The sequence below is a fragment of the Bidens hawaiensis genome, unplaced genomic scaffold, assembly GCF_021521415.1.
Source record: "Bidens hawaiensis isolate Kalapana, Puna unplaced genomic scaffold, B.hawaiensis_p1.1 tig00061517_1, whole genome shotgun sequence".
NCBI lineage: Eukaryota > Viridiplantae > Streptophyta > Magnoliopsida > Asterales > Asteraceae > Bidens > Bidens hawaiensis.
The window spans coordinates 14,768-37,537 of NW_027501070.1; the positions used below are offsets into that span (position 1 = coordinate 14,768).

General features: G+C 36.9%; 1 protein-coding gene across 2 annotated transcripts; it reads right to left on the minus strand.

Moving 5' to 3' along the window:
- Positions 1-12,739: 12,739 nt before the first annotated feature.
- LOC143603401 (putative ATP-dependent DNA helicase CHR12) lies at positions 12,740-20,862 on the minus strand. 2 transcript variants are annotated; one of them, XM_077080202.1, is made up of 13 exons: positions 20,710-20,862; positions 19,812-19,968; positions 19,649-19,713; positions 19,393-19,581; positions 19,136-19,285; positions 17,729-18,112; positions 17,398-17,657; positions 17,108-17,323; positions 16,240-16,447; positions 15,894-16,047; positions 14,596-15,198; positions 13,199-13,567; positions 12,740-13,162 (listed from the first exon to the last, which is right to left on the minus strand). In XM_077080202.1, exons 1-13 carry the CDS (start codon positions 20,845-20,847, stop codon positions 12,909-12,911), a joined length of 3,147 nt encoding a protein of 1,048 aa, XP_076936317.1. In that variant the 5' UTR covers positions 20,848-20,862; the 3' UTR covers positions 12,740-12,908. The 2 variants fall into 2 exon arrangements, with proteins under 2 accessions (XP_076936317.1, XP_076936316.1); XM_077080201.1 differs by having other exon boundaries at positions 12,740-13,567.
- Positions 20,863-22,770: the final 1,908 nt, after the last annotated feature.

Genomic DNA, 22,770 nt, shown 5'->3' on the forward strand with positions numbered 1-22,770 from the left:
TTGTTAAAATTCTTTTAGATGGCCGCAAACAACGCACCGAACGCAATTATCCTAAACGTGCATAATCTATCACTAAGATCCATTCTGGATAAGGATCGTCTAAACTTTAACAACTTCATGGATTGGTATCGAAACTTGAGAATTGTTCTCAAGCAAGAAAAGAAGTCTTATATTTTAGACGATCCTATTCCCGATGAACCCGATGTCAATAACTTGGATGCCTATGCGGATTGGTTAAAATACACCGAGGATTCGGTGCAAGTTTCTTGCCTCATGTTGGGAACAATGATTCCCGAGATCCAAAAGGATTTCGAGAATCATGGGGCGTATGACATGATAACCCAACTTATGGAAATGTTCCTTACTCAAGCTCGGGTTGAGCGATTCGAAACGGTTCGAGCGCTTCATGCATGTCATATGGAAGAAACCCAATCTGTTTCATCTTATGTACTTAAGATGAAGAGCCACATTGATCGGCTTGAACGGCTTAACTGTCCCGTCTCAAAAGAGTTAGCCACGGATTTAATCCTAAATGGCTTAACTAAAAGGTTTGAGACATTCGTCATGAACTACAACATGAATGGATGGGACAAAAGCATTGGTGAGCTTCACGCAATGCTTAAGACAGCCGAGGCCGGCATGGGTAAAAAGGTTTTACCCGTTCTTGCGATCAATGAGGGTGGCTCAAAGAAAAGGCATCACCCGGAACCAAAAGCAAAGGTTTCCGTTGGTAAGGGGCAAGTCAAGAAGGGGTTCAAGGGAAAGGCAAAGGCGGAGCCAAAGCCAAAGAAGCTAAAGGTTAGCGCTGAGGATCCGTGCTTTGGTTGTGGTGAGATAGGTCACTGGATGAGAAACTGTCCGACCTATCTCAAGGAGTTAAAAGCTAAGAGGGATGCGGGGCAAACCTCAGGTACAACTTTCATGATTAACATTGATCTTAATATTATTTCTTCTAACACATGGGTATTGGATACCGGATGTGGAACTCACATATGCAATTCATTGCAGGGGTTCAAAAGAAGAAATGAGGTGAAGAAAGGAGATATAAGTCTCTTCATGGGCAATGGAGCAAAGGTTGACGTCCAAGCCCGAGGAGATTATGTTTTAAAGCTTCCAAATGGTTTGGAAATTGTTTTGAAAAACATTTTATATTCCCCTAGTTTTACTAGGAATATTATCTCTGTTTATGTATTAAGACAATCTGGTTATGACTTTAAGTTTGTTGATAATGGTATTTATGTTTTCATGGATAATGTCTTTTATTTTAAAGCGATGCCGTTTTATGGCATTTATGAATTAATTCATGATGACTCATACATTGATAACTCGTTGTACCAAGCTAACACCAAAAGACTCAAAATGGATTTGAGTAATACTTTTCTTTGGCATTGTCGTCTTGGTCACATAAACAAGAATCGTATTCATACACTTCGAAAGAAAGGTCTTTTGAAATCAAATGTTGATTCATTTGATGAATGTGAATCTTGTTTATTGGGAAAGATGACCAAAGAACCCTTTAATGGAACAAATGAAAGGGCGAAAGACTTATTAGGTATCATACATTCGGATGTATGTGGACCTTTTAGGACAATGACAAGAAATGGTGAAAGATACTTCATTACCTTTACCGACGATTATAGTCGCTATGGGTATGTGTTCTTGTTAAGACACAAAAATGAGGCCTTTGAAATGTTCAAAGTCTTCCAAAATGAAGTACAAAATCAACTCAACAAAACAATCAAAGTACTACGTTCCGATAGAGGAGGTGAATACCTCAATGATGCGTTTCTAGAACATCTTAGGAGTTGTAGGATTGTCTCGCAACTTACTCCACCTGGAACACCACAACATAATGGTGTGTCCGAAAGGAGGAATTGAACTTTATTGGACATGGTTCGATCCATGATGGCTAGAAGCTCATTACCTCTATCATTTTGGGGTTTCGCTGTGATCTCTGCTGCCCGTATTTTAAATATGGCACCAACCAAGAAAGTGGATAGGACACCTTTTGAAATATGGCATGGAAAGGCTCCAAAATTTTCATATTTAAAGGTATGGGGTTGTGAGGCTTATGTTAAGATCTACACCCCTGAAAAACTTGAATGTCGATCCACTAAGTGTATATTTGTAGGATATCCCACGGATTCGATGGGATATTATTTCTACAATCCAAGCGAGCATAAAGTGTTTATAGCTCGAAAGGCTAAGTTCTTGGAAAGAAGGTTCCTTATGGAAGGAACTGATAGAACTGTAGAACTCGAAGAGGATCGAGAACTACAAGCCGATACACGTTTGGTTGACACTAGCAATCAACAAGAGGTTGTTGAGGATGATCAAATGGTTGATCAAAACACACAAAACATTCGCAAATCTGGTAGAGTTAGCACCCCACCTGAGAGATATGGATTTTTCATGGATGGATGCTACGTGGTTGATTCGGATGAACCCACCACATACCGAGATGCAATGTCGCAATCTGATTGTGACAAATGGCTAGAAGCCATGAATGTTGAGATGCAATCCATGCATGACAATCAAGTATGGGACTTGGTTGCTCCACCTCCAAATTCCAAGCTGGTTGGAAGTAAGTTGGTTTTCAAGAAGAAAACTGATATGCATGGAAACTTGGATACTTATAAAGCTAGACTTGTAGCAAAGGGTTTCACTCAAACTCAAGGGGTTGATTATGATGAAACTTTCTCGCCCGTGGCGATGCTAAAGTCTATAAGGATATTGTTTGCCATAGCCGCATATTATGACTATGAGATATGGCAAATGGATGTCAAAACTGCTTTTCTAAATGGGCATCTTAATGAAGATGTTTATATGGTTCAGCCTGAAGGTTTTGTCGATCCACAACATCCTAACAAAGTATGCAAGTTGAAGAAATCAATCTATGGATTGAAACAAGCATCCAGAAGTTGGAACCACCGTTTTGATGATTGTGACAAATGGCTAGAAGCCATGAATGTTGAGATGCAATCCATGCATGACAATCAAGTATGGGACTTGGTTGCTCCACCTCCAAATTCCAAACTGGTTGGAAGTAAGTGGGTTTTCAAGAAGAAAACTGATATGCATGGAAACTTGGATACTTATAAAGCTAGACTTGTAGCAAAGGGTTTCACTCAAACTCAAGGGGTTGATTATGATGAAACTTTCTCGCCCGTGGCGATGCTAAAGTCTATAAGGATATTGTTTGCCATAGCCGCATATTATGACTATGAGATATGGCAAATGGATGTCAAAACTGCTTTTCTAAATGGGCATCTTAATGAAGATGTTTATATGGTTCAGCCTGAAGGTTTTTTCAATCCACAACATCCTAACAAAGTATGCAAGTTGAAGAAATCAATCTATGGATTGAAACAAGCATCCAGAAGTTGGAACCACCGTTTTGATGATGAAGTTAAGAAATTTGGATTCATCAAAAACGCTGATGAAGCTTGTGTGTATAAGAAAGCTAGTGGGAGCATCATAACCTTTCTGGTATTATATGTCGATGACATATTACTGTTGGAAATGACATTCCAACATTGGAAGGTGTGAAAGCCTGGCTTGGAAGCTGTTTTTCCATAAAGGATCTTGGTGAAGCCGCCTATATTCTGGGAATAAGAATCTATAGGGATGGATCAAGGCGGTTGATAGGTTTGAATCAAAGTGCATACATTGACAAGATCTTGAAAAGGTTCAAGATGGAAAACTCTAAGAAAGGTTTGGTACCTATTCAAAGAGGAACGATGTTGAGTGCTTCTCAATGTCCAAGCTCAAAGGATGAGCAAGACAAAATGAGTGGTATCCCATATGCATCTGCTATAGGATCCATCATGTATGCCATGATTTGCACTAGACCGGATGTGTCATGCGCCTTGAGCATGACAAGTCGATACCAACAAAATCCGGGAACTAGCCATTGGATGGCTGTAAAGAGCATATTGAAATACCTTAGAAGGACTAAGGATATGTTTCTAATATATGGCTCTGGTGAGGAGGAACTCGTTGTAAAGGGTTACACTGATGCGAGTTTCCAAACTGATCGAGATGATTCTCGATCACAATCGGGATATGTTTTCGTTCTCAATGGTGGTGCTGTCTCATGGAAGAGTGCAAAACAAGACGTGGTAGCTTTATCCACCACTGAATCTGAATACATCGCCGCCTCCCTGGCAGCTCAAGAAGCTGCATGGATTAGAAAGTTCATTGCCGATCTAGGAGTGGTTCGTACCATTCAGGACCCTCTAGAGATCTTTTGTGACAAAGAGGGTGCGATTGCTCAAATCAAGGAACCCCGCGCACATCAAAAGACTAGGCACATTGAGCGGAGATTCAACTACATAAGGGATGAAGTTGAAAAGGGAAAGATATGTATTCGCAAAGTTCACACTGATCAAAACATTGCGGACCCACTCACGAAACTCCTTGAAAGGCCGAAGCATGAGAGTCATACTTGCGCCTTAGGACTTCGATATTCTAGTAATTGGATTTGATCAAAATTTGTATTTGGATATTGAAACAATTTTATTTTAACTCAATCATATGGTTTTGGTTATAGTCATGTTCTTGAGTTATGTTCCATTTTAGTATGTTTAAATCCGTGAATAATTTGAATTATTCTAAACGTCCGTAGTCGTTCATATTTGTGGGAACAAATGTGAAAGTAAGACTATTATGAACTTGGATTGGTAGATATTCATGAGGTATGAATATAGCAAAGGGTTGCTGCCAAGGTTCATAGATATTTATGGGATAAATATTGGACTGACCCGCTCTCAATTTTACTGCATGGAATTCTTGGGATTTGTGATCATAAGTAAATTTGAGTAAAGGCGAACTTCATAGTATCCTCCGACCTGAGATACATATTGGGTCTTGATATTCATCGACTATTATGCTTTGACTTAGTTCTTCGCTGCTCTGAAATATGTCAGTACATAAGGCTAAGCTCAAGTATAGTACAAGGTGATAGTGAGAGACGTATGTAGTCAATATGGGATTTGTCCCTCTTATTCGTTGAGAGTTAAATGTCTAAGGCCTGACAAGTTAAATCAACAGAGAATGATCACTCTGTGTCTCTGGATTTAACATGACATTTGTGGCAAAAGGATAAATGATAGTTTCACCTAAATCATTTTCAAGTATGGGACTTGAAAGGGATAATGTTATTGAATGGCACTTCGTCATACGTATTAGGGGTAGTAAACCGTAGTTAGGCGGTATTTGCTACTTGCATCAATCTTCTATGTATCTTGTGCAAGTGGGAGATTGTTGGACTCGGTCTGCCCAAGAGACATATTAAATTGATGTGGCTAGTACGTTATGATCCAAGTCGGGTCATACCCAATAACAATCTAGACAAACACCAATAATATTAGTTCATATATGATGTGATCATAACAAATGAATATTAACACTTGAGTTATTTGGAAAGGGGTTTCTAAATAAAATGTACTTGTGTAATAAACAAATCATATGGATGATTTATGTTTTATGAAAGAACATTACATAGTGTTATTTAAGTTGGTTAAATAATAATATGTGAATAATAATAACCAAGCATGTCTCTTAACATATAATAGGTTTTATAAGTTATAAACTTATAAAAGTATATATGTATGGATATATATATATATATATATGTTTAAAGTTTTATAAAAGAAAAGGATAATAACTCTTTCAAATGTAATATTATTATATGTTTGAGTGGAGACATGTAAGGTGAGTGGAGACATGCAGTGGTTATTATTGGTGGAGAGAAAGATGCCTTTATATAAAACCAAGTCTTTCTCTTTCATTCTTTCATAACACACATAATTTCCAAGTAAACTTTTCTCTCTTCATCTCTTGGGTATTTTCATCCAACATAAGAAAAGAAGAAGAAAATTTCAAGTGCAAATCCTAGCTAGAAGTGGTGTGTTGTTGAAGCTTGGGGTATGCTAGCTTGAGGAGCTTCCATATTCAAGTTCTTACCTTTCAATCATCATCTTTTTCATCCGGTTTTGTCATATTGAAAGGTAGTAGTAACATGCATGGACTTATAGTGACATGCATGTATTTGATAGTGTGTAATTCGTATTTGGATCCGGGTTTGGGTTTTGCATGTTTAAAATTGGTTTTATACATATTATATTAACAAGATTTAAAACTTTTATATCCGCTGCGTTTTTGGTAAAATAGGGATTTTATCACTTTGATAATCTTGTTAAAACCCAACCGCAACAACAACAATAAGGAATAAATTGTTTTTTACGTTTTGAATTCAAACTTAATGGGCAAGTAAGTAGAAAACTAAATTTTGGTAAAGAAATATGAATCTATATGTATTTGTTTTAATATTGATATAGGAGGATTATACGATTATATAAAAGTGTGTTTCTCATGTAATCTAGTCAACATAAGACAAACAATGTTAAAACATTGGAGTAACAGATAAAACATCAAAACGATACGAATCATTTAACACAATTCTTGAAATATTTTGTTCAATTTATCGTCTTTGATTATCGTAACATGTCTTGAGCCATCGCTTCCACAACTGCATCTGCAACTTACGATGCAAACACCCAATGTTTTTGCTTAAGAGAGAATACCACAATATATGAAAAAAAGCTACTACATCCAAATCGAAAAGTAAGTAATGCAAAATCGCAGAACAAAATTGTTGAGGTTTGGTCAACCCAAAACACTTTTATAACTTTTTATATACTACAGCATAAGGCTAAGGGTAATGTAGCTTGATCCCACACCAAGTGATCCAATACAAATCCGACACGTAGGCGCTGACGTGGCACAAGATCAAGCCCCGGAGGGTGTAGTGGTCCAGGTGATCCGGGGCTTGATTGAATTTTCTTTTTCTTTTTCTTTTTTTTTTTTGTTAAACAGAAAAATACTAAATTAACATTTCATTAAAGCATAAATAAAAAGGAAAATAAAAACATAAATTTAATAGCGTTTTTATTTTTTTCGTCAATTACTTTCGAATACGATCTTTTTCTTCCTCCATTATCGCTTGGTCGGATGGCGGTATGTAGCTAAAGTCTTTGGCTAGAAAAGCCAAACTCTTGAACCGGTTTTTTGTATGTCGAGCTTCACCAATCGAGAAGAGACCACTTGTCAATTCCTTAATTTCCTTTTTATAGTCATCATCACCAACCGGTTTTTTCCCACGTTCCCTAACTAGGGGGGCGGCTACAACCTTGGTCTTTCAAATGACCTTCGTAAAAATTTAGGTCGAAGTCAATTTGATTCTCCGACCCGCTCGAAGAGACGTATGCGCCGGGCGTATGATGACCGTCGTTTAAGTCAATCAAAAACCTAATTTAAAAATAGTTAGAGCAAGTAGGGTATCGTATCACAAGGAGTATGTGGTCAATGTAATTCGTGTACAGATTTAATATAATAAAGTAACTAGTGTTTAGTGCTGATCACACAAGCAATTGAAATGAATTTAGAGAACTAAGCAACAAACAAGTAAACGAGTTTTAAGCAGTTAACAAACAAATCACACCCGGGAATTCAAGTAATCAACCTACAGTTATCTCATGCAACCTAACAGATTAATTATTAACGATTAACTAAAGACTAACCAATCAGACAAAACCTTAGACATCAACAATCACTTTACACACGGCACTGGTTATCAAACAGTCCTTGCCTGTGTGACTCAGTTAAGGGTAATTGTATGTTTTATTGTATTCAATCTAACGAAACAGTCATATGATCAATTATCTAGCAACTGGTAACAGATCGTTCAGACTAACTTAAACCTAAACCAACCGAAAACTCAGAAATACCAAACATCAATAATCATATATCAATCATCAATAATAATACAATAATATTCTTAGTCACATGAGAAAAACTGTAAAGATTACAAACTATACATCCCGGGTGCGATTCTAGGAGATTAGCCGAGCCTTGACATCATTGAATCTTCAATACGGATGATATGTATCATGTGTAGGGTCTTGGCACAAGCTATGGTGGTGAAAATCGCCTTCTTGAACTGCAGGAATCGCCTCTTGGTTGTCAAAACGAAGTTAGGGTTGTTTATGATGAAGAATATGATTAAAACCTAAATTTCCCGTCTTTTATGTCCATAGCGATACGCGATGGACATAACCTCATGCCATCGCATATCGCGACCTAAGAAAACCTCATATTTGGATTCCTCTCGTCGAGAAACCCAAAATTCATATATTATGGCTCCCGTAACTCATTTTCTAGCCCAGGATATGCTCGTTTTACTTCATGGTCGCATTTTGACAACCATCTTGTTCAGTTTTAGCATCGGCTTATGATTTCTCATCCATACTCTTACCGAATCCTTGTAACACTTCCCAAGACATCAAATCATGCTTCGGTCTTCCCGAGATATCATTCCATGCTCGTACAAGTCTCTCATTTAGCATCTTTAACTATCAATGACCTGAAATACAAAAGCACGTATGGAGTACCAAAGTTCTAACAGATACTCAATAAAACTACATAATTAATACACTAATATATATACAAAATAACCGACCATCAGCGTACTAATTTTAGTACGTTTTGCCCTTTCACCAAAGTCTTTCGCACATTGTTGCATCCATTTCGAGCACTTCCTTAACAACTCCCACAAGTAGCCCTCGTCAAACGTCTTCACCATCCCGTACTGTCACACCCCCATCTAAGGCCTAGGAGGGCGGCCAACAGTTGGTACCATATTTGTAAATCAGAGTTACGTATTTAAGCGGAAGTCTTTTGAAACATGTGAATTTAAAAGATAATATTTACATTATACAAAAGACGGAACAAAAGTTTCCTTTTAAGATTATTTGTTTTAATTACAAAACCACCATTCATTAATATTTAAATTTAACAAAAAGATCCGAGCCATCGGATATCTTGAGCACTTCGTTCTTCAAGCCCTAATCTTGGTTACCAGTAAAATGTTAGAAAATACGTCAGCAACGAATGCTGGTGAATATGTTGACGCAAAAATATTTTCTTTTACTTAATCACCCCTCGAGACCACGTAAGTCTCGGCCCATCTTGGCTTAGGAATAATCAAGTTAAAACAACACAATTATAACTCGAGTCTCTACACTAAATACCCCATCAAACACCGCAGTGTTCGACTTACTTAAGTACCCGTATGTATACACATGGTCATTACTCCCCGCAGGCGAGCGTCACTATAACCAAGTGTGGTGCGATGTGCCCACCGCATTTTACCACATATGTAAGGATCCAGATAAACGTATACTACAGCCTGAGGGCTAGGCTTATACTCTTGTTTATAACGTTTTAGAGATACGTAATCTCATGTAAAATCTTTTCATTTAACACATTGACTCGTTTTAAAACAAGTTTATAAAGTTTGGGGCGTATTCACCTTTTTCGATTTGGATCGGCTTCAAACACCGTCCGAGGGTCTTTCCCGTTGCTATCTCGCACTTATAGTACGAGTATAACCTTTTGTTAGTCGGATATACAATCCGGTTTAAGACCTTTAGCCTTGTTTTATAATCTTTACCTCGATCATATATTTGCTTTACTTTAAAACCTTTAGTTAAAAAGTATTTTCTTTTTATTTTAAACCTTTAGTTTAAAAATATCTTTCTTTCTTTCTTTTATAAGACAACCTATAGTTAATCTTATTTTCTTACATTTCTTCTTCTATAAGAAACGTACATCTATATTTCCTTTATTATTTAAGAATAGTTATTTATTACTTAAATAATAATTTATAACAAAGAATAATAATCACACATATATGTATATATGTTTTATTCATATTTTCTTTCTTTTCTTTTCTTTGTTATATTTTCTTTTATTTATCGAGGTATCGAGTATAACCTCGACTTTAAGGTTTTAAGCCTTTTATAATATTTTATTATTATTTCATTCGGGTATTATGCCTACCTTTGTCAGCTTAACAAAACCCTATACGATTGAACAACACTTCGACATTTTTACCCTTTTCTTTATCTTCTTTGATCAACGCTTTTCTTTTGATAGGCTTATCGAGACACCAACTCTTCATGGCACGCTTCACGAGGCGGATCGTCGGGATGGCAACACCTTCTTCGTTGATACGTTTTTGGTATGTGGCACGAACTTTGAGGTACTTTGATATTTGGGTGCGGAATTCGAGGAATATGGTTACGCTTTTCAAGGTGGATCGAAGGTAGGGTTCTCGGGTTCTAGAGAGATGTTAGAGAGAGAGAGGAGTTGTGAAATTTGGTGTGAAAATGTGAGAGCCCGACCTTGCTATTTATAGGCATTTTTCAGGGGCCCATCGCGATACGTGATGGTCTCTTTGGCTAGCCCGTCGCGTATCGCGACGTAGGCTTGGCCAGTCACAACGTAGACCTGCCACGTGGCAGGCGTTGTGCCACGTGTTGACACATGGCGGACGTGTTGCCACGTGTCAGAGGTTGTGCCACGTGTGGACACGTGGCACGCCACGTGCTTAGTGTGTGAGACAACCCATCGCGATACGCGATGGATTTCTCTTCTGATCCATCGCGTATCGCGATGGGTCAGGAAATCAAAATTTTTATTTTTAACGCTAAGGTTTGGAATTTGACAGTTTTGGTCCTTTGACTTTGGAAATTTGGTATTTTAAACCCGAAACTTTCGTGATGTTACACGTACTTTCTAAACACCTCTTGTTTCCATTCATCACAAGTGAATTGGTAAGCCGAGAGATCATCGGTCCAACTCGGCAGCATTCGGTTAGCATTTCAGTTATGTAGGTTGGTAAACAATCCTACAAATTTACGAATATCGGTCAACCGACCCGATATCATATTTTCGGTACGATCGGTACTCCCCACTTGCTTATAAAACATTCCCGAACCTTGCCCCAGAAACTCGACGTCTTTGAAAGTCAGCTACAAAATAAATAACAAAAAATGTGATAATTGCATACAAAAACTAAAAAGGTATATTAAAAAATAAAATCCGAAAAATAATTTATCCGCGTTCCGATCTTGGGATATTTCAATCTAAGCATTTGCCAACACGAGTTTCTCTTCTTTAGACCACGAAGTAACCTTTCGCTTACTCACAACCGGTGCCGATGAACCACCCGCTTCTCCGGTTTTCTTCACTTACCTTTGTCGGATCGTTTTGCGGGTTTAGCCGGCACTGATTCCGGCTCCGGTTATGTCTCCGGGACTGAATATTCGGCTTGTGACATCTCAGAGTTGTAAAAAGTTGCGTTTTGAGAATACATGAAAGCTTGAAACGATTCGTCGTCCAAGTAATTCAATCATTCGGGAAATTGAGGGTCGTTGATGTTGAAATTAATCGAACCGGAACCCGACATGGTTATAAATTTGAGAAACTTAGAGAGGTTTTGTAAATAATAGTAGAGAGAAAGGGAGTGAGATTGATGTGTTATTTTTATAAAATTGGGTTGTTATTTATATTGGTACTAGTAGGGTTTGTAATTAAAAATAAAAAAAAAAACTTTTTTTTAACTCAAGCCCAACGGCTCCTTTTGAGCAAACCAATATCCAACGGCTCGTTTATCCCCTTGGTTCGGCTTGACCCAGGCCTTCGCGCCCCTTCTCGCGTGAGGGTGGTAGTGGTGTGCGCGACCATAACTCGCTGCCACCTAGTTCGCGTCCCTTGGATGGCGCCCCATTACCCTCAGCCTAACATACGATTATAGATTGTATATTTTTAACAGTATATTACTTTTTATATAAATTATAAATGATTAAAAAGTTAGACCCGGCCCAACAAGACCTATTACTTATCAATTTATCATACATGTATCTTTTAGCTTCTACTCCATTATAAGATTTTCTTTTTGTTAATTGTAGCCAAACTGTTACTAAGACCATCCTTAATGGCTCGTTATCGCCGACGTTTTGAAGCATAACGCCAGGGCACACTGCCCCCCTCCCCCCGGCGTTTTGGGGGTTTTTTTTCGAGCGTTTTGCATATAACGCGAGATCTGGCTCAAAAATAAAAAAAAAAACTATCCGTTGGGGTTGGGGGTTACCGTTGGGAGCCGTGGAAGGGTTTCTAGAGATGGGTTACCGTTGACACCAACGGTGAGTAACTCCGGCAGCGGCTGCGGCGGTGAAAGGAGACCTTGTTTTTTGATATGGCTTCGAGCTTGCGGCGGAGGAGGAGGCGGTGGAAGGAGACCTTGTTTTCTAATTTGGCTTCAAGCTTGCGGCGGAGGCGGCGTGAGTATTTGGTTTCTGATTTGGTTTTGGAATGAAATGGAAGAGTTTTGGTTGGTGTGCGTGTTCCCAGGAGGATGTTAACAAAAAGAAATATTGGGTTGGTGTCTTGGTGGTTAACGAAAACCCGATCGAATGCCAATTTTGCTTCTGGTTTGTTTTGTTTTAGTTTCGGTACCGCAATGAAACCGATTGAGTTGAATAGACTCACCGTCTTGACGCTCAGTTGAAACCGATTGTTTTTATTTATGAGTTTAATGTATTTTTTTAATTTTAATGTAGTTTTTTTAATTTTATATTTAACTATTTAAATGAACTATTATTTTAAAAAAAATATTAATAGTGACTGGACGCCACGCGGCGCATAATGCCTGGGAGTGGGGCTTTATGACTACACCCTATTTTTGTAAAAAGTCCTTTTGACTAGGCATCACGTGGCGCATAATGCCTGGGGCACGAGCTTTATAACTACTCATGGTCTAACGTTCTTTTTGATATTGACCGTCCGTTGACGCGCCTACGCCTTTCATGTTTTCGCCATACGTCAAAACCGCAACTTCCCGTGTATGAAGGCATAAAACACGCAACCAAATTAACACGGAATTGCTTTATATGCTTAATAGATGATACAATACAATAAAATAAATCTCAACACTAAACACAAACTAAAACCCGTAACCTGTCAACAATCATTTTACATAACCAAAAACTAGAAAACCAAAATCACACAAAACGAAGAATCGACCTCTTCTTATGGGTCTTCCAAGTCGGTAAATCCCCACCCACACTACTTCCATCATCGACCCCAACATACTCGTTCCTCAGCGTTGGCGTTGGCGTTGGCGTTGGCGTCGGCGACCTAAACCTTTTCAACAGCCCGGACCTGCGTTCGGTGGTCCCCTCACTCACACTTTTCACTTCCACAACATCATCTTCCACATTATTAGAACTTCCCGGTTGGTCCCGCCTCGATCGGCCTGAATAACTATCACCATGTTCAACCGCCTTCTTACCCGAATAACCATCACCGTGTTCAACTGCCTTCATAAACTGCCAGTCACTGATTGTGTCGGCATACACGACGTCTTTTCTTCGTCTTTTTCCCGAGAGGTTAGCGGTTTCGTAGTCAAACCCTTTACTGCGCATGTCTTTTGGGTTGTCGGGTTTCGTGTAGGCCCAGTCGGGTACCTCGTGGTCTTCCATAAGGCGGGATCGATATCGTTCTTTTTGACGTCTTTCGTCATCCATTTTTTCAAATAGCCAAAACTCTTCCTCTGATCGGGCGGTTATTCGGTTGATTTCTCTCTCGCTTGGTGTGTCAGTTCCAAGTGAACTTGTGCCTCTTCGCATAACTTCTTTGAGCATCTCTCTCCGATCTTGAGCTGCAACAGATATAAAAAATGAATCAAGTTTAAGTTTTTAGCCATTGTGTGCATCAAGGACTTACCGTATTTATTATGCAACTATTTAGAGAATCTAATAAAGTGTTAGGTATTAGTATATGATACATCACTATACAAACTATATTACCCAAACATCCATACACAAACTAAATTTCCAAAATTAGGGGTGGTAAAAAAAACCACTGAAACTGACCGAACCACTCAAGTCAAAGCAAATCGCTTGAGATCTAAACGGTTTGGTTTTGCAGGGTTTGACGATTTAAAAGTCAGACCCGGTTAAAAACTTGAAACCAGTCATATAAACCAAACCGTTCACATCAAAGCGAGTTGGCCGATTTGAGATCCAAACAGATTGTTTTAACGGTTTTGACGCTTATGATTGATCCGGTTTGAAACCTGAAACCAGCCGTATAAACCGGATTAGCCATTTAACCTTTATTTATGTTTTCTTTTTCACTTCTAAAATATGTAGTTATGCATATATATTATAATTATGAACAATTCTTATCTTTTAAAAGTTTGAATGCAAACTAATGATCTTGAAAAGCAAAATGAGTTCAAACTGACAAAGACGAACAGCTAAACTGTCAAAACTGGTAAAACCAGCTGACCCACTCAACCCGACCGGTTTAATTGGGGTTGTCAGTTCCCAAAGCCCTAGATAGCCGTTCGACCAAGAATTTTGGTCAATATTGGTCAAAGTGGACAGTGAACACCCATAACCAAAAGGTCATAAAAACATTAAAAAAATTACAGCATATTATGTTCTATTTAATGAAAAAATAAACAGACGGGCAAACCAGTAAAAACCCATATACCCTAAAATAAACATGTGTGGTATTATATGCTCAAAGACCAATTATAACCCAACCGGACTGAACCAGACTGTTGAAAAATCGAACATTTATCTTCTCTTTCGTTTTCAAGTGTTATATTTCTCATGCATTATAGAATTAAAAACATCTATAATCTTAATTAATGAATAATGATAATTCAAAAAGACTAACCTGTAGAAGTTGTATTAAACAATCCTGCCTGTATAACCTTAGCATCAATCCCCATCTTCTGTTTAGCCCGTTCCAATATAACTTCTTCAACTGACCCAACACTAACCAAAACAAACACCCTAACTTCCTTCTTCTGACCAATACGGTGGGCCCGATCCTCTGCTTGCTGGTCCATCTGTGGATTCCAATCACTATCAAATATAATCACAGTATCCGCAGTCTGCAAATTCAAACCAAGACCTCCCGCACGGGTACTTAACAGAAACATGAAATAAGGCGAGTCAGGAGCATTAAATTGTTTCAACAAAGTGCCTCGTTCTTCGGTCTTGGTTGACCCGTCGAGTCGGAGATATTTGAACTCGTGAAGTTGGAGATATACTTCTAGAATGTCCATGAGTCGGGTCATTTGGGAGAAAAGTAAGACTCGGTGTCCCGCTCGGTGAAGTTTGGGTAATAAACGATCTAGTAGCTCGAATTTTCCCGATGCTCTTACTATTTCTTCCTTTCGCCATATGTTGTACTCGCCCGTGAATAGGTAAGGATGGTTACAACATTTTCTTAGCTGCATTGAAAGATTTTGAAGACTTTTAGATTTACCCGTTCCTGCAAACACGCATTTTTGTTAGTACAAATGCAAACAAAAATTATTCATAACTGCTACAGAATCATAGATGTAATCCTAATTCCATAAATGTAAACCTGCCGCATCACCTTTTGTGTTCAAGAGTGTAAAATAAGTATAACATCAACTAATATAAAACATCAGTTTTATTTAGTGTCACATAATATGGCATTAAATGTCGCAAGTGACGAAGCCCTAAATGATTCGTAAAATAGAAAAAATAAACACCAATACATTTGAGGATGGCCCAATTTGGCAGGTTTAGACGACGAAATGCTGGTAAACTTGTTTTGGCAAACTTGCAAACCAGATCAGCCACATTAATGGCCTCTTGTAAGTTGTGCCAAATATCCATAGAGGGTTCAAGAAAAAATATAAATAAAAACCTAACTAATTCGGTTTGTAAAGAAAGATAGAAGAAAAAAACAAGGAATTTGAACTCTTAGCCTTGAACTATAAAGTATAAAACTTACTAAGTTAGTTAAAATGAGTTCGCCTATAACGGGATAAAAAGTTTAGGTGACACCATTTCTGTTATTGTCTCACTGAATACCCTTTATAGTAATAGATATTAAACTGTTAGCATGAGCGCATAGCTAACAATGTAGAACTTAATGCAAAAGTACAAATCAGCAAAAAAAAAAAATTATAATAATTTATGGTAAACATTACTAACCTGTATCCATTCCAACCCTTCCAACGTCGGTGACTTGCTGGTAGTACACCTTTTGCCATGCTGACATGTCACATTTTAGTATGACCTGAGTTTTCTGTGGAAGATACTTTTCCACCTCATCTTTCTTCCTTCTTAAAATAAACGGCCTTATAACCTAAATTTTGTAGAGTATAAATATCAGTCAAAACAGATTAATATTATTTTACCCTAAAGTAACAAGTGTTGTATCACGAGTATGTAACTTATCATCCAAAACTTAATAATAGACCAAGATAATCAAAAACTGATCATTGCAACCACAAGTAAAACAAGATCAAGTAATCAATTTTAAAACACAAAAGTGTACCTGATGTAGGCGACGAATGATCAACAGCTCTTCTTCATCGGTTAAAGAAACATCACATTTGTCTGCAAATGGTGCATTAAACCATTCCTCAAAGTTTTCAACTGAATTAAAAATTGTCGGAAGAAGAAAATTAAGCAGCGCCCACAGTTCTTGTAAACTGTTCTGTATCGGAGTGCCGGTTAACAGAAGTCTCCTTCGAATTTGGTATCTGCAAATATGTTATTTGCCTATATTAGAAATAACGTTACACAAAGGAAACTTCCACACACATATATGCATATACTTATATATGATAAGTTATCAGTTACCTCATCTATCCAACATTGTCTAAATTAGAAAACATATATTATAATCTAAAATATTCAGATCTATCATCATCACATGCTTACTTCAGTAACTGTCATTTGTTATAAATAATAGCCTCATCTTTAACTTTAAATTTCATTCTTTTACGTATGGGTACTTTTGGGAAGCTGACAACAAAATTTATAACAGCGCGGGCACCTCATAAAAAAACATTGAAAGAGTGACCAACAAAGTAAATGTGACAAACAATAAAACATAAGATTTATTTGGTACTTGTTAAAAAAATTATTTAATGCCCAATAACCTTTTATCCAAAATTTTTATAGGCGTAGTAGGCCATATATGACTACAAAAACCACATTATTTCAATAGAAATCTAGTTATTGAAACAAAAAGATTTGCAAGGCTTTATGCATTAAAAGATACATTTTGGGCAACTTTCGACCCGTTCGACATGGTTCCTTTTAAGCTTAGTTTTTATCACTTTATTGATTTAACCTTTTAAAGATAAAATTAACCCAAATCAGCCCATTCATGGGTAAACATTTCAAAATTGCCATACCCGGAGACAAGAGTCTTTGCGAGCACGGATTCAGAATTCTTTAACCGATGACCTTCATCAACAACCATATAGTACCAAGGTATTTTCTTCAAAAAGGCCTTGTCTCTCATTATAAGATCATAATGAGTAATCAAAACGCTAAATTTCCCATCTGATAATTCTTCCCTCATTGCTTTTCTCTCATCAAGACGCCCATCGTATAGAAAGGCAGAAATACTGTAATAACAATTCAATAAAGAAAATATTATTGAGTTACCTTATAAATAATGATGCTATAAATGATGCTATACCTAGGAGCCCATGTTGAAAACTCATTAATCCAGTTTGGTAGTACTGCTTTTGGGGCCACGATTAAGTGGGGACCAGTTACGCCCTTATTTTCCATGAGGTATGCTATCAACGATATGGTTTGAATTGTTTTTCCCAATCCCATTTCATCAGCCAATATTCCATTAAGATTGTTGTTAAATAAAGATACCATCCATTGAAGCCCTTCTAATTGATATTGTCTTAATTCTCCACCTTGAAGCATTGATGGTTGCTCTGTTACCTACAAGATTATAAATTTATTAAACGTTTGCAAATTTTGATTATATAAAGAATGCACAATATTATTAATACCTTCTCCTGAATTGAATGAATGACTGAATTATATTGCCTTTGGCCTTCAAGTAAGTCGGATGTCTTTACTCTATTATCTTCTTGGGTATCATCAACTAGACCTTCCTCGTCCACATCAACGTCCACGACAGCTTCAGGAGTTGGCACGTTGAGTTGTGGACCAGCCAAGGGTTCAATACCATCATGCTCAGCATCTTTTTGGCGTCTTACAGCAGCTCCTAAACGAACAAGAAGTTCATTTGTTTTCCCTAAAAGCATTGTTAACCGTTCATTCTTGCTTTCTTCAACCATTTTCATGTATGCTTCTTGATCATCTGATTTTAAAGCTTGAAACCTTAATTTCTCTTGTCTAGTAGCACGCTGCCTTTGTCTTCCATGCCATGCCTGATTCACACAAATCACATAAAGTTTGGAACTTTGGAAGTTAAATAGAGTGCTGGATTGATTTGGTAACCGGTCAAAATGAGGTGGTTTGACCAGAAACACTGTTTGCAAAAATATGAAATATTTTATAAATAACTTGTGTGTCAAATACGATACTAGAAGTTATAGTCCTTCCGTTTATCACTTATTGTTCACCTTTTTATTTTAGTTTGCCACAAAAAGCAACAACTTCCTAAAAAGAGGGGTGAATTTGCCAAATAGCTAAATAAATTAACTAGCTTTACATTCTTAAAATTGTTTTATGTCCTTGTAAAAAGCTTTGGGGCCAATGGTATAACCTTTCAGCGATTTGCTTTTCGATTAATCGGTTTTGTATTTTACTCGGTCGTAATCGAAACCAAACCACATAAAATAACCAAACCGATTTCAGGTTAAAACCCAAACCAACCGATTTCAACCAAATTAACCGATCAACCAAATAAACGGACCTTAGCCATACTTAAGTTCCTTTGCCTAAAAAATATATTCTTGAAATAATATACTTCTTTAATTCTAACTACAATCCACTAGTAATATATAACGTATAACGATAAGTTAGTTTGCTATAATTGTCATATAGTGATTAGTTAATTTGGCATAACTTTTATAATAAGTAACTAATTTAATTAATTCAAAGTATTGTACAAAGAAAAATTATGTTAGTATACATAATTTGAAGTTGGGATTTAAAACATAAGATTGAAAACAAAAATGGTAAAGTACTAGATATATCATATATGACATATTCTCGAAGAAATATTATGGATATTCGGTTATAACTGAATTGATTATTCGGTTTTCATTTCAATCCGAACCGAATAACCCACACCTATTTGAATAATACACTGATAATTTTTACAAAAATGATTTAGGAGGTTCTATGCAATAAAAAAAATTCTAGGCATGTCATATGTGTGTAAAAAGACTAAAAGCTAAATGTGTATATGGTGTACACGAATATAGAGATATAATTAATTTGCAAACCTGAACACCATCATTCCGTTGCTTACGACGTTTCTGGGATGCCTGCACTTGCAACTGCAGTTCCCTTATTGCATTAAGTATTTCTGCAAAGAATTTCCTCTTCTTTGTTTCTACTCTATTCTTTTCTTCCTCTTCTAATTTAGTTAGTCTCTACAACAAGTGTCAAGATTAGGGTTTCGAATTTAGAAAACCTACTTATAGTATCAAATATTATATAAAAAGGAAAAACAAAAACACGGTAAAAGGTAGAAAATTACATCGGCATCTCGTTTCTTCTTCAAATAGTTATCTGAGTCGACACCAAAAGCATCTCCCACACCATATGAAGGCCGAGACAGCCTCATCATGCCCCAATCAAATAATTGCTTCTCTGGATGCGCACAGTTTAATGACAACATGTACTCTGACCTCACATTTGACCTCACCTTTTTTTGCAATTCAGCTAACTGAAATGTAAGACATATATTTCATTAGTACAATACAACATAAAAAGTATTCTAAACTAGAGTATACCTTAAGTCCATAGAGTTCAAGCAAACATTTTGACTGCAGGTCCTCGCCTCTATTTGTAGGCAATTCTGAATGCATAATAAAACAAATAAACAAATCATTAAGCTGTTAACTGCATACAGATTACTGAGCAATCATTATAATAGTTTATCTTAAGTTCCACAACCTTCAAGTTGAGTCAAACGACTCTGAAGGTGGCTCTCTATCCGATTCTTCCTTATTTCTGCCAATTCAGAACTGGTTGTGTGATTAGACCGATGCTTAAGAAGAGCATCTTCAAGGTCTGCCATTAACTCTCCTCCTTTTGGAAGTTGTAAGTTATTCTACAGTAACAAAAGAACAATCAATGTTAAGAAAATCAAATAGTCTTCAAGCCCCTTTAGGACTTAAGCCAACACATTTTACTACAAATATTAACCATGGATGCTAAATACAAGTTCACATCAGACACCCTTACCTTAACCTCACTCAAATTCACAAAGATATGTAATCAAAACCTAACATTACAACTATATATATACAAAAACACAAGCAATCCAGCTATCAGAAACCATAAAAAACCTAAATTTGAGGTAAATCAGATTTATAAGAAACATACATCCCAAAATAGAAAATTTTCACAATCAACAAACGTGAATTCACAAACGCAGCAGCGCAGCATTAATTACAACAAAACACGTCTACAATTAGGTTTACACGGCCAATTCAACAGCCTACAAAACCTAATTATCACTAGACACTAGTAACATAAACAAACAGTTACCATGATTCCATGCCACATTATTATCCCTAGATGCGAAACACAAGCTCACATCAAGCAACTTTAGCATGCTTTCGCAAAAATATGTAACCAAATCCATACGATACAACCAATTAACTAAAAGAAACCCTATAAAACCTAAGCTTAAAGAAAATAAGTATTGTAACAAACATACATCATAAAACTGCAAAAAATCACAATCAACAGCACACAAATTGAAACCTAGAAAACCTAATTATCAGCAATCACAACACATCCAATTGAACAACCTACAAAACCTAATTAGCACAAATGACAAACTTACGAGCGACGAATCATCAGATCCGTAAATGGACGTAACGGCATCGAAAACATCGGTGGGAAGCGGTAGGTTTCTGGAGAGGAAAGTGAGAGCGGAGATAAGAGTCTTGGTGTCGTCTAATACCTCCTCTGTAGTGGTCATGGCGGGAGTCAGTCTGGTTATTGTGTCTTGTGTTTGAATTTCTTGGAACAAACAAATTATTATTATTATTATTATTAACTCAAATTTGGGGTTGAAACAAACAAACAAACAAACAAACAAACAATTATTGGGTTTGGGTTTGCCACCGACGATGGATGGATGGATAAATAGACACTAACAAACTTGTGGTTTCGCTTGCTTAACCTACCCGGTACAAACAAATACTTTACATCATTACCTCAATTTTACCAAATTGCCATTACATATTTTATATTACGATTCTTTTTTGGCTATACCATGTGTTGGTTAAAAAACCCGTGGTTCGTTCGATAAAAGCTTGAATAACACTAGCTAAAAAAATTTGATTCGTAACAACCTAAGTTGAGTTGACTCGTTTTGTAACCGAGCCAAAATCAACCATGGTTTGGCTCGTTGGCTCGATCTTATGCCCGTTTAACTTCAAAATCGAGCTCAAGCCTAACTGAGTTGCCTCTTTTAATTTCGAGCTCAGAAACCAGCATGACTCGACTCGTGAACGACCCTAGATGTGGTGGTAAATTGATAAACCCGACTTGAGTTAAAAAATAAATAAATTTAACAACAATGACAATTCGGACACAGTGGCACGCCTCTTTATATCTCAGGTATGTCCTGACTCCAGATGGAATTTCAACCGTCCATCACGCTCGATGATGGTGCCAACTCGTTCCAAGAGGAAAACGACAACTTGTAAAACTTCATGACTTGTCTATGTCCGAGATCTCAATGACATTCTTGTTAATGTCGGCAAGATTTTTGTATTGAAAGCGGGATTCGAAACTGGTGGCCACAAAGGTCATAGAGGCTTATTCACCTCAGCTAATATTGTGAACCAAAGATTATCGACTTAAATTAGTATGGGTCAAATTAGTTAATACTAATTTTTGCGGCTTAGGTAAAGCTTTTTTTTAACGACTTAAATGTTGTAACGGAGTTATTTGTGAATTAGCGATTTTCCTTTTTTACTTTTTTGAAGAGGTTGAGTAATCATTTTGCTTTGTTTTAATATAACCTAGACATGATTCTCTTGGGGTATATGGGATGAACAGATTGATCTAAGATTGACATGTTTTGTTAAGAGATTAGACATGACAACTGAAAAGTCATATGTCAAAACGATTGTTGCGAAGACAGATTATTGGGGTTTAGAGATAACATGTCGTCGCGATAGAGGGTAAAGGCCTATAGAGACAGAATGTCGTTGCTAAATGGGTCGAGGCTAGACGGTCATGCGCACAGGTTAGTTGTGTTATTTTTGTCGGTCGATTTATGGGGACGTCATATCATCTCTATAAAACACACAATAACATATATACATGACTTAAATTGATCATGCAAAAACTACATTAATAATAATTATATGTAGTTACGATGTGTCGTCTCTACAAGATTTTCGAATATTCAAAATCAATAAAACATTAAATTATTATTATTTTCATTATTGTTTTAATTTTAGGTTTTATATAAAATAATAAAACATCGGAGTATTCAAAATCAAACACGAATCTCACAAAATTGCCCAAACTATTATACATATCAAAGTATTTAAAATCTTTGTAGAATTGCTCAGAAAATCATAATTAAATAATACACATTAAATAAAGACAAAATAGCAAAACAGGTCATTTATGTTTTCATGGTTTTTCAATAGTCGTCATTTGGAAAACTTAATGACTGAATTCATATACCGTGTTTTCAAAATGTTGCACGTTACGTCCTTTTCCACTAACCCAGTTAGATTTTTTCGTTAACTCTGGTCACATGACCTGCACGTGAGGATAAATACGTAATTTCATTCTCCACCTCACCCCCCCCCCCTTATAACCATCCCCCGTCTTTTCCCTCCTTCAATTAGAAATTAGGGTTACGAGCCGTATTCGATTT